This window comes from Hippopotamus amphibius, chromosome 8 (genome assembly GCF_030028045.1).
Source record: "Hippopotamus amphibius kiboko isolate mHipAmp2 chromosome 8, mHipAmp2.hap2, whole genome shotgun sequence".
Classification (NCBI taxonomy): domain Eukaryota; kingdom Metazoa; phylum Chordata; class Mammalia; order Artiodactyla; family Hippopotamidae; genus Hippopotamus; species Hippopotamus amphibius.
In genome coordinates, this window is record NC_080193.1 from 111,948,848 (window position 1) to 111,962,306 (window position 13,459).

General features: G+C 40.4%; 1 protein-coding gene across 8 annotated transcripts in view; it reads right to left on the reverse strand.

Moving 5' to 3' along the window:
* Window positions 1-13,459, reverse strand: part of MYO1B (myosin IB) — a 182,898-nt gene that overhangs the window by 58,852 nt on the left and 110,587 nt on the right. For all 8 annotated transcript variants that reach the window (XM_057744587.1, XM_057744589.1, XM_057744586.1 and 5 more), the window contains 2 exons: window positions 13,301-13,347; window positions 8,299-8,362 (listed from right to left, as the gene is read on the reverse strand). In XM_057744587.1, the coding sequence (XP_057600570.1) occupies window positions 8,299-8,362; window positions 13,301-13,347 (111 nt within the window). The remainder of the gene's footprint in view (window positions 1-8,298; window positions 8,363-13,300; window positions 13,348-13,459) is intronic.

A 13,459-nucleotide genomic window follows, 5' to 3' on the forward strand; every position in this document is an offset into this window, starting at 1 on the left:
AGAGAATATTCCTGCCTAGGGTCCTGTCTATCACCGATCAGTGATATAAAAGAGGGCCTGGGTTCTGTGGGCAAGAGCCAGATTTAGTTATAAAATTATGAATCAGCGATTCCATTACCGAGCACTACTAGTTCTAGAGAACAGGCACATTTGATCTCCCATCAGATTGAAATCTAAACATTATCCAAAAAATGAGTAAGGGAGAGAGTACGTTTCAATTTCACAGAAACGTGTCACTGAATTTAACTTGTATTTCTGGACTCCACACCAGCACGTGAGGAGGAGTCTAGGTAGAGTTAAAGAGTGTGGATTTGATGAATGGGAAGTCCTAGGGTGCCCCAAATACCCAAGGCCATTTGTAAAAATGAAGAGATGGGTTGTAAGGACACACAAAGTTGACAGAGACCAAAAATATGTAAACACAAAAATTATTAGGAACAGGATGCTGCAGAGTCTTCATTTTTATCTCCAGCTTTCACTTGACCTGGACGACTGCCAGTGCCCTCAAATAATAGATGGAGAATAACGAAGACTCCATATTTAGCCAAAAACAAAAAACAAAAAAACCCAGAAATTGAAAAGCACAAGTGAGACAAAATCTAGAAAAGGACTGTGTAATAGTCACCATCTCTAAGGATTGAACGTTAAAATCCATTTATAAACACTGACACCTAGGGCAGAAGACAGAACAAGCAGGTAAGGATAAAAGTGCAGGATGACTGCACTTATCACGGACCAGGCTCCTTTGGGGTCCTAAGAGTCCCAGCACAGTTTTAGAAGAAAGAGCTCACAGTGCATGGGAGGAGTCTTCATTGAGAAGCTAATCCTTATAGGAAATTCCTCAAGCCTAGAAAAAGTAACTCAACTACATGAAAAATATCAACAAATGCTCCAGGTTATTTTATCCATTCACGCACAAATTCCTTCAGTCAACTCACGGCTCACCCACTATGAGCCTGAACTACCTGGGAATGAGCCCGGCACTGACTGCAAACCTCAAGACCTCCTGCCTCTTGACCCACAATTGTCACACATGCTTTTGATGACTCCCACCACCCAAACCAAGAGCAGCAAATCTGTCCAAGGTGGGCTGCCAACCCCCTTAAGAGAGAGCTGGAGGTGGGGGTGAGAAAAGAGAATGACCACGTGTCCTCCGTCTGTCAAAGCCTGCAAACCCCAGGCTCTCCCCGAAGCACCAAGAATCCCACCACGCTTCGCCAGCACCGGCAGCCCGCTGCCCTGGCCTCACAGGAGCACCTTCCTGCTGACGGTGGGCAGCATGCGGTGGCACTCACCCAGCCACACGCCACAGCAAACTGCGGGACTTCAGGACATGAAATCACACCCTCAGAGCACGTGACAGGGCCACACTGTGCAACAGGAACACGGCCGGCCTAATGTTTGGCACTTTTTGAACGAACGCACACACACAGTGGAGAGCTTAGAAACAGCGACGGCTATAAGACTCAGCAGATAACAGTCACCAAGTTGAAGACTAATATTTGCCTACGCAGGGTGGAAAGGAATGTCGGCCAATGTACTCCTTGCACCCCACATGCCGATGCTATCAGTGATCACCATCACATTCAAATCAGAAACATAATACAACATGCATTTAAAAGGGAAAGCGCAGGAGGGGAAGTACAAGGGAACGCTCACTGACCTTCCGCTGGGCATGCAGTGCTTCTCATTCCTTATCATGTTCACCTGAGCCCCTCCTCCGAGGTTGGCTTTATAACTCCCATCTTGTAGATGAGAAAATGAGGCTCACATCACGTTGTCACTAAGCAAAGCTTTAGGAGACGAAGGTATTATGCTTATGCTCTTTATAATTTTCCAGCGAAAAGAATGCTAAATCCAGACACCCTTGGAAAGGCTGAGGCTGTCCTTTACATAAAATATATGACTTCACCTAAGCAACTCAATCACAAAATGAGGAACCCTTTACTACAAAGCAATTGAGGGTTTTACCATCTAAAATGCTTTGTTGATTACCCCAGAGCCTCCTATTTCTTTGACTTTTCTCGTAAGTTATAAGCTTCTAGGCAGAAAAGTAATCAGGGAAAATGTTTGCTCCCAAATAATTTACTAGTGCTTAAAACCATTCCTTATTCCACTTTTTTTTTTTTTTACTGTGCATGCACCAACATAATCTAACAGCATGAAGCCGTATCAAATAATTATTCAAAGTAAAGAACATAAATTCAATTCGCTGTAAGGACTTACCACCTGAACATTTTAATTTATTTAAATGTGCCCCTGAATTAAGGCAAAGCAAAACACAGGCACAGCCTTCTCTTCTGCTTTAGATGCTTCTGCTACCACTGACTGCACCTCTACTAATAAGACAATAAAAAGGAGTCCAGGATATGCCAGATATTTAGTAGAGAAGACAGTGTAATCATCTCCATATATTTCAATGCAGCTGCATTCCCCTCTCAGGACATAAATTTAAGTTCATATTAAATTGGATATAAATTTAAGTTCTAAGGGAAGAGGGAAACCTATTAAGCCATTCTAAAGGGGAAAAGCAACGGGTAGGGACACAGAAACTCAGGAATCAGAACTCCACCATGACACTGCCACCTGACTGTTAACAGAATCAGACCATCATTGAGGGGCTTTCTTAGTTTTGACTAATTACCAGCTAGTCCACAGCAAACACATGTGCCTAGGACAACCTCCCTATGGCACAAGATATGAAAGAAGTAAAACACCCATTTTTGCACCTGCTGGAGAAGAAAGTCTTTTAATATAAAAGCCAAAGAATAAAAGAACAAGTAGTGGTCTGGAAGGGGAAAAAAAAAAATCACATTACTTTGGAACATAACAGATGAAGGATCATATAGCATGATCAAAGTACATTACTTTATGTATAATCTCCCTTCCTGAAAAAGAAGAAATGGTTCAAGCTCTTGATGAAGCCTTACGGAAGAATTTGCTTTGTCTCAGTTTTGCCAGTAAGGACAGAATGACGAGGAAAGCCCAAGATGCAGACACAACCCACCCAGCTCCCCTCCAATGGCTCAAAGATACACATTATGAGAAAAGTGTCTGAGTGGCATGAAGGCTCTTCCAATCGATCTGTGCCCCTTTACTGAAGTGAAATGGCCAGGTAGCAATAATTAAGGGCCTGCAACCTAAGTAACAATAAATTATCTCCCTTTGGACTCTGCTGTCTTGGATCACTACCTCTGAAGAAAAAATGTCAAATAACCAATGAGTTACTGGGCATAACTGATGGTAATTTCAGTGGAAAACCTGCATTATGAACGAATGTTTGCTCTTTTTTTTTTTTTTTTAATTATTTTTTTTGGGGGTACACCAAGTTCAATCATCTGTTTTTATACACATATCCCCATATTGTTTGCTCTTATATTGGGGTATATATTCTAAACTCAACTCCATACATTTGCTGGAAATACAAACATAACCCTTAAGACTGAGAATTAGGAAGTTTCACTGAAGACAAGCTTTAACACAGAAAAGATGGGGCAAGCGTCTTCTTACAAATTCACTGTGCAGGTCTATTACAGTAAACGAACGCCGAGGTGCGTGCTCACCCCAGGGCTCTCTCTCAGCCCGGGTCTCACACAGACCTCTGTCTATTTTGCAGGTTATGGGCTTTAAAAGACCTCAAACAGCTGGCATGCCGTGACAAGACAACGCTTCCCTTCCCTCCGCCTCCATGCAGCATCTTCATTTCTAAGAAATCAGCTTAAAGTTTTAACTCGAAAGTCCGAGTCCTAAAGCTATAAATCAGCACCAAAGATAGCTGGATATGTTGCATGAAAAGTTGTGAAGGGGTTCCTAGTGTCTGCACGTGAAAAGTCAAGTTGGGCTTTAAAACACTAAGAAAATTGGCCTCATTATCCACCTAAGTAACTACTGTTTTTTAATTAGGATCTGGTCGAACACATATAGCATTTATGCGTTTTCACAACGGGGTTTTTCCTAATACAAATTTAAGGTTTATCTAATAACTGAGAGGTTACTCATGTGTATGTATCTGAATCTAAAATCTGATACCCAACCCTGAAATAAAATTAAAGAAACATCTAGTCCATAGGATCTTATTATTATACATACTATTCTAATAAACACAGATCCATTTCTTAATCTGAAGTTAATTTAGACATATTTGAACACCTGATTTCTTCTGTAGTATTGGTATATAGTCTCGTTTCATGATGAACATGTAGTCTTTTTTCACGGTAAATGTATTTTTGTGTAAGAAAAAACACCAAAATAAAACTGAGACAAAGGAAAGGATCTGCTTTAATACAAAGCCACCCATTATAGAGTAACAGAACTGCTCTTTGAAATTTCAGTTTTATTGCTACAGATACTTCACAACCAATGGTTGATTATTTGTGTCTTCTTTAGGGGTATTAAATGTCAAAGTGCAAAGCTCAGCTTTGTATTATAAACTAGGTAATGTACTGTCTCAGTTTTTGATGAATTTGACTCTAAAGAAGACAGCTACTGTTTACTGATGAATAGTCACTAGCTGTCGAGAACTGACTCATGTACAGGTTCCATATATATACATACACACATATACCTAGTCCCAGAAAACAAAGCAGATTAGAGTTTCCTTTAGGAAGTGTTATAAAAGGCAGTTTTGCTCCCAATCACCCATGCATCATCAATTAAACCAAAGGTATGATATAAAAGGAAGAACAAAGCTATAAATCTCAAACGATTTAAAAGGGTAAAATTATATTCCATATGCTACAAAATGGCAGGAAGGTACCATACATATGGATTAAACAACATGCCATGAAATAGTCAGCACACAAATTAATGCATCATAAATTCAAAAGAAATGTAAAAGAAGAGGAATTCCGAGCGATTCATTCTACCCTCCACCTTCCCTGTGAGTAAAGTGGGCATTTCCTCCGGCTTTATGATTCCATGTGGGAGGATTTTGTGAGATTAACTCCCCAGCCTCTCAGCAATGAACCATACAAACTAAGTCTCTCTATTATAGGGTATGTATTTGGCTAGGAGCTAGAGATAATCAACAAATAAATATATAATAATGAAAAGAAGCAAACATTTATTGAGTGCTTACACTGTGCCAGGCACTGTTACAAATACTTTAGATGTTAACAAATTATTTACAACTCATCACAACCCTATGAGGTCAGTACTATTATCCTCATTTCAAAGATAAAGAAATGGAGGCACAGAGAATTAAGTAACTTGTCTTTTTGTTTAGACACTGGCAACTCCACGATAAACCACTGAGAACTGCATAAGTAGGCTCATGGGTATGCCCCAAATAATAAAGCAGGAAAACGTAGAGCCTGCCTATATTTAACCAATTCCATCCTCATCTCCAGCATTTACTGAACGCCTACTGTGTGCCAGATAGCACCCTAGGCTCTTTATACACTACCATGAACAGGACAGCCACGTCTCCTGTCCTTACAGTTTACACAGGTATATGCACACTTGAAATCTTAAGGCTTCTTCTTAGTATATCTCTACGCTATTCTTCTTTTAGGAGATAAAATCCCTTGAGACTTGCACCACATTCTCTCCATAGTCTAAATTGCCATTTAGTGCCACAATTTTAAGAAAGTATTTGTGACTATTAAAAGCAACAGGTTTCCAAACATTTCAAGTTCATAATGCTAGATCCAAAATCCTCAAATGTAAATGTATAAATTTTGAGACCAACAAGCATTAACAATGTAGGAAAAATAGTCCCTCACATCAGCCAAACATCTGGATATGCTTCCATATTTTATCTTCTCTACTTAAGTAAATGCCGTTTTCTATTTTTGTAACACCTCTCTCCTAATGATACTAACCTCAGAGATACGTACTTTTCAAACAAGTTCAAGACTTAGGTTTTACAGCATACCTCTCCTAGATAAAGAAAGTTATTGGGCTTCTTTCCCCTCACCTCCTGGGCACACAACTGGCTCAAGTGATCCTGTGACTTTTTCAAGGTAATAATCACAGCCAACAATGACCTATGCTTTTACTAGGTGGCTGCTGCAAAAGGAAGCAAAATAGACTTTCTACAAAAGGGCAAATCTCGTCCTCTTTTCTGGGTACAAGAAGCTAACTTTTGGCAGCTTGGAGAGAACAAGAGTGGCTTTACCCGTTGCTTTATAGCCCCTTACGCCAGCAGGCAGCAGCTCCCCGTGGCCGCCTATGAGTCAGTCCTCTCGCTATACGGGGTGAAATTTCCTGCTCTCACCACTAATGTGTCCCTTTCCTTTCCAAAGCAAAGGATACTCTAAAATACCAGGGTGTTCCCACTACCACAAATTTCAATATAATTTCAATGTGGGAACACATGGTAACAAACACCATGTGAAATTCATTCATGATGATATATTAATCTTCATTGGAAATGAAGTGAGTGTTTACTATTTATTCTCCATGGATACTGCAAGAATCAGGGACAGGAAGACATTTCTGTTTGAAACTTGAAACTTCAAAATGTAAAACCCAAGTTATTTTCTAATACTTATAATAAAGTCATCCTTAAATATTTTCCTAGAGTCCTCAAGAGTAATATTGGTTCAGTCATCCCAGAATGTTCTATAATAAAAACAGTTAATGTATCTTCATTTTAAAAAGTGTATTATTCAATCAGTAACTAGAGTGAATTTGTCTTGTAAAATCCAAGTGCTATAAAAAGTGTTATAAATATCTTTCAGAATAAAAGCTAACCGTTCCTTAAAATGGTGGTCTTAAAACCTGCGGCATACCTTTTCCTATACAGCTCTCATCACCTGCCACACACTGTGAAGGAAGCTTGCTAACAAGCTTGGCAGCGTTATAATCATTTCCTTTTGGTAGCATCATATATGATTTGCATGGGTACTTCTGCTTCCTTATTTGACATTTAAAACCATTTAACATAAGTAGCACTGTTCTAGTCAATTTCATTTCAGATTAAAACTTGCCCTTCAAGATGTTTCTCCAATAAGAATACATTTGTACAAATACAGATAATCCCAACGCATGGCACACAAACTAAAATAAAAAATTAAACTATTTAAAATCTACAAATGGTAGAATGAGAAGAACCATGGAATTCATCCAGTTCAATCCTATCATTTCCAAGATGAAGAAACTCTTAGCCCTTGAAGTTTACAAATTGTGATTTAAAAATCTGCTGCATGGTTTGCCCAAATTTTAAAAACACTCAACTTTCAAATGGCATCCCTCTGGTTCTGCAATTTATCTGGAAGATCTCAGGGGTCACCTGGGGTCTTAGGGTTCTGGCTACTCATCTCCTCTTTAACCAAATCGGGCCTTGTTTTATCTGTTTCATATCTGGAATAAAATTTTATTTGGAGAAAGAATGCCACTACTATAACAAAAAGCAGTGCTTTGGATACCTAAGCCAATTAATTTTTTTTATCTAGTACAAACAGATTTTTTTTTCATTCCAATATCCCAATAGTATCTTAAGGCAGTGAAAAGGCCAGGGGAAGTGCAGAGGCTGAGCCGTGTGGCCCTCAAATAAAACAGGAGGATAACCGGGCTGCAGCTCCCACTGGAGGTGCACAAACCTTGAGTGGTCATCTTATACTTTCCAAATGAATCAACATGAGCACAGACATCAGGACAGTGCCATGTGTGCTGAAGCTCCAGAGCAAGGATGAAGGGGCCTTATTTATAACAGATATTGACCATTGTGACCGCTTGAGAAAACTCTGGACCTGGGCTATTAAGTAGACCTCACCTGATTTTGTTCATTTTTTCACCTTTGACACAGAACATTCACTTCTACAATCACAAATCATGACTAAAGAAAGCTAATAAATCTGTGTCTCTACCTAACAGGTGTATCACATTTCAATTATTGAAACACTGAAGACAAAATTTCGCACAATAAAATTTGTAGCACAGGTTTTTCTCATTTTATCTGATAAATGTTACCCCAAAAGTTATTAAATTAAAACCAATTATTATTTATATTTTGTTTTTAACCACAGAGTCTTTTTGTTAAAGAAAATAACTGTTGAAGAATCTTTCTCATTACTGGATTGGCTTTAAGAGCTATAGAATATAAAATACAGTTGGGCTAATATTTATTTCTTTAGTAGACGTCTAAAAAGTTTTTCAAAGGCAAAGACTTTAAGTGATCTTTTAAAAAAATTTAGAAATTAAATATTTATAAAACAATCTGAAATGCACAGGTTAAAAATCTAAGTATAAGAAAAGGAAATGTATTCTTATACCTATCTCTTAAAGACCCAAGTATCTAAAATAGTCTATTATAAATATACGTTTTACTATTCTGAACTTCTTCAAAATACTTACAGTTACTTATCACTCCTCCCAGCGGATCGCCTTTAAAATCAAATTCAATATCCATATATTTGCCCTGCCAAAGAAAGACTTTGTGAGTTTTCAAGTTCACCTCAAAATATTCAGTGTATCTTAAAGCACAGCATAATAAGCTCTTTATGTATTTGTTTAAATGTAATTAAGAAAGACATAGTTTATGTAACTATGATGTACAACAATGTGCCTCCAAAAATAATTCATACTAAACACCCCGCTGGTTCAAAGCGAACATATCTTGTTGCTAATTTAAGAATATATCTTCTCAGCCATCATAAGACTTTTTCATTTCAGATATGTTTCGAAACTCTCAAGGGTGTGTGTATTCAAATCAAGAATAAAAACCAGGAAAAATAAGTATTCCCTGCATATGCACCAGCTGGCAATATAAATGATTTCATTTTTATAGGCAAAGTATGTTTTAAGCCATGGCTAGACACTCCAAATATACTGGACAGTGGACAAAATGGAACACGATTATGTGGTGTGACCAACTTAGAATCAAAGGCTGATCATTATCACTCTCTTTGGCTTTGAATCTAGATTATCCAGCAATATTTAACCCGTGTTCATATTGCACCTTATAGATGGTATCTTAAACACACAGAAACACACATGGAGTCTCATACTGCGATTTTTAGAGAATGGTTTGGTTAAAGAGTAACAAGTATATCAGAATAACACTGACAGCTGTCTTTTGTTTGGAAAAGGGTGTGCTGATCTAATAAGCAGTCTTTGGTTTTGCTTCATGTTCTACCTTAGTCAGATCAATGGTTTGTAAATAATTCTCCCAGAAAAATTACTTTAAATTCTTTCTATTTTCAAAATAACGGTGAGGGAGAAGAAACATCATCACATGGCACACAATCAAAAACACCATTTGTGACTTCTTATTAGCTCATGCGTGCTCCCCTGCCTTCTCCTTCTTTGTTGACAGCGGTCATCTGGCCTTTTTAAGTCTTCACTTACTCATTAAGCAGACGTCTATCAAGCATCTCCTGGATACTAACATAGACACAAGGGAAAAAGCAAGGCATCGCTCCTGCCCTCAAGGAACGTACAGTCTGGGGGGAACTGAGACATAAACAGGATATAACCATGTACAGGGATGCGTCCTACAGTGGGTCATGGTGCTATGTTCAAAGAACAGAGGGCAGAGTGGGAGCACGGAGATCTGCCCTAGCTTAAAGGCGAAGCAGCAGAAGTCAGGCAGGCAGGGAGGTAAGGGATCAGGACGGAGCAGACATAAGAACTGGCATCCGTGAGGGTGGTGAGGGAAGCCAGAGCACATCACAACAGCAACGTTTTCTCCTGACAGCAAAGCTGTGTCCTTACAGGTTCCTCAACAAGGATGCCATGATCAGACTTGCCTCTTTACAAGATCATCGTGGCTAGTGTGGGATGGACTAGAAAGGATCTATCAGATGTAGCTGACAGAGGGGGCAGCAATTAGGCGAGAAATGTTGGTGGCTTTAAACTGGAGCAGCAAAAGGAAAGTAAACAGAGTTGAGAGCCACACAGAGTGTCACGATGACTGATCACAGTTGGACACAGAAGGTAACAAAGGAGGGTGTTCAGGAATTTAAAAGTCCAGGAATGTGGCCCAGGCAACTGAGCGGATAGCAATGTTCTCTAGGATGCAAGGGGACCCTGGAGGCGAAGGAGCTATGAAGGAGGGAGAAAGAGCAACTTCACAAGAGAGTCAGAGGATGACCATGAGAGGGGATGCTTCTGATGTCAGGTGGTCCCTGAGCGTGGGAGGCGACAGATCTAGAGCACAGGTGGAGGGATGAGTGTGAGACAGGAGAGCGTGTATACTGATATAGGGAAGGGGCGGCCCCAAGGGGCAGGGCTAATTTGGTTTGAGAGCTTGGAAGATAATGATTTCTGTGAAGTAGGCATGATACTGTTAGCTGAGAGTAAAGGATAAGAGGTTTGAAGAGAGGAGAGCAAACACCATGGAGAAGGGAAAAGGAAGCTGACAGGGCTGGACAGCACTGAGAACTCAGCTGAGCCCCAGGCTGATTCTCCAAAGGCCTGGTTCTGATCCTGTCACCAGACGGCTCCCCACCTCCAGAAGAAAGGCTGACACCCTGACCTGCTGCTCCAGGCCCTCCAGTTGGGTCCCGGACCCACCTTCCCAGCCCTCCGGCCCACGGCGCCATTCACAGACCCTCTGGTCCGGCCACTAACTGCGGCAAATGCAGGTCCACACGCGTCTCTCTGCTCAGCTTCTCATGCTCGCCACCCAATTTTGGCTCCTTTCCATCTCGTGGACCCACTCAGGGCTGCCCTCTGCCCCTGCCCCAGACTCCTCCAGCTTCTCTATTCTGAGCTTCCATGACACTTCATCTGTACTCTTCATGGGGAACTTACTAGTTTATGTGTTGTCTTATAATTATTTTCAGACATGTCCACTTTTCCTGACTAGTCTATAAGCTTCTTAAAAATAGGTATTCATTCATCAATAAATAAATGTTTTCTGAGTGTCTACTACGGCACTAGCCCTGCTTTAGCTCTCGGGGCCACTTTAGTGAACAAGCGGCCAAGGTGCTGGCTTCCTCGGCTCCTACGCTCCAGGGCCAATGAGGATGTACACGGGGGAAGGGAGCACAGTAACTCCAGAGACGGGTGAGTGCCTCAGAAAAATGAAAAACAGGATGAAGGAAGGCATCACGGAAGTGACATCTGAGGTACCACCTAAATGATACAAGATGCCAGCCACACTAAGATCTGGGGACAGAGCACATCGTGCAGAAGGACCGGCAAGGGCAAAAGCCCGAGGCCAGGAAGCACTCGGCACACCTGCCAGTCACCAAGGACTGTGTGGCTGGGGCCCAGAGAGCCAGGCACGGGGAGGCTCGAGGGAGCCTGGGCTACATTCCAGGCGCAAGGGGACCGCAGAGGCTGTCAGACGGCAGGGGACGGCTACTGGTGGGGAAAGGACTGCAGGCTGCAAGAGGACATGCAGGGACACCTAAGTTTAACTGTGTTTAAAAAACAGAGTTTTCAAACAAATGAATAAACTGTGTGGGTGTTTCTATTCTTACTGAATGAGAGGCGTGGTGATGAGATTTTCCTGACCCTAGAGTGCTCTCTCCCACACGCTCCAGTGCCTCACTCGGCCCCCTGGCACACCGCAGATGCTCAACAAAATGCCCCCTGCAAACTCCTTAGTCAAGAACAGTGATTTTCAAAGCCTTAAAACGTTTTATTCCCCCAGTGAGTCTCCCTTAACAGAAGCTCAATATGTCAAATTAAAGTGCTGGTGGGGGTCCCTGGGAGACACCTCCACGGGAACACTGGTCCCCACTGTCAGCGACAGTGAGGCGCAGGGTCTACCAGACTTCTCAGCAAAGAGATCAAGAAATCTATCCTGGGTTAATCACACAGAGCTGAAGAAAATGTACGTTCCCTGGAGTCATAAACCCCTGCTATAGATACAGCAGTAATTTTAAATACAGTAGAGTCCTACTATAATATGATAACATGGACTTGAGTATACTACCGGTCAAAGTCATAGGCCACAAAGCAGAGAAACTACTAAAAACTGGGCATGAAGTTATTTAGCCTATTATCAAGTATTAATCTCATATCCTAATACCCGTGTCATGATAGGATTTCTCTGAAGTTACTTAACAAGCCAAATCACCTGTCAAGCTTTTCGCTAGATTTTCCAATATCTCTAAGTACTAATGACTCTTTAAGCAATATGATTTTCTGCATTTTTACAGCCTACAGACTAAATATATTTGCAAATTTTTTTAAAGTATGTGTATATGAGATATCCCAATAGCAAAAATAAAATCTCTATCCTATAAAGAAGCTTGAGCTATTGGAATTACTTCTATCTGCCCACATTTTGCATCTAATTCTATTTATGTAATGAGATTAACCTTGTTACCACAACAGGAAAAGGCATGGCTCAAATCAGTTTTAACAACTTAAGGGGCTAATCCAATGGAAAAATTTCACTGCCTTGGAATTAGGAACCTTAGCCTTCCACTTTCCAAGCTATCAAAACTATCTCCACCTGAGGTCATTCTCGTGCCTTAAGTACAGGATAACTCCAATGAGAAAAAAAGCAAAAAGGGGGCTAAAAGAAGCTGGGGAGGGGCGTGCGGGGGTGCAGGAAGGGTCTCTGGCAGGGAGGCACAGAAGATCATCAGTAATGGTCCCAAGTAATATATATGAGAAGACAGCTTATAAAGTAAATGATCTTTATTATAAAATTTATAAAACTGGTTAAACTATAGAAAAAAAGCCATCGATTTCAAAATGCCACCATCACACTCAACACATTTTCCCCCAGCTGCCACCAGGCAGAGTCTGTGTCTCTGTAAAGACCAGAGGCAAGAAAGAAGGCAGCACAGCTGGAGAAATCCCAGGGGCTGATGTACAAAATGAACACTGGAGAGAGATGGGAGATGAGGCTGGAAAAGGTTTCTATTATGGGAATTATCATTTTCCAACTCAGCCAGACTCAATACATTAATTAGCTTCAGCTTTTACTATTCAGCCCTCCCTTCACCCCCACTGGCTGCCAAACTTACTGATTTTACCTCTATAAAGTTTTAGAATACACCTCCATCCTTTCTGGCCCCACTGAAGAAAGGAAAAGAGCTGTATACAAACTTGACACCTAGTTTACCTTTCTTTCTGTGTAATTTGAGTCTTAATTATGATTACTAAATATCAAAACTCACACTCATAAAGAGTTTTTCTAAACAGCCTCATTTATTGCTCATTGAATTTTATGACATGAGAAAATATTAAAAAAAAAAAAATTGCTTGTCACTCTAAGAAGAAAAGGAAAATTCCAGAAAGCAGAAAAATAGTCCTTATAGAACTTTTAGCCTATATCTCAATATGGTGTTTCTTATTTTTTAAATCTGTGTATTAAGAAATATTAAACATCTACTGGTTGTTTAAACACACAAGCTAAATATTAGAGTTATATGCTTATACAAATACTTACAAATCTAGAGGAGTTGTCATTCCTTACAGTCTTGGCATTTCCAAAAGCTGGTAGGAAAGAAACAGATGTGTGGTCAAGTGACAGAAAAATAATTTCAAGCTCAAAAATAAAACATGTAATAACTGACATCTATAACTCCTAGAAATGCAACTTGTACCA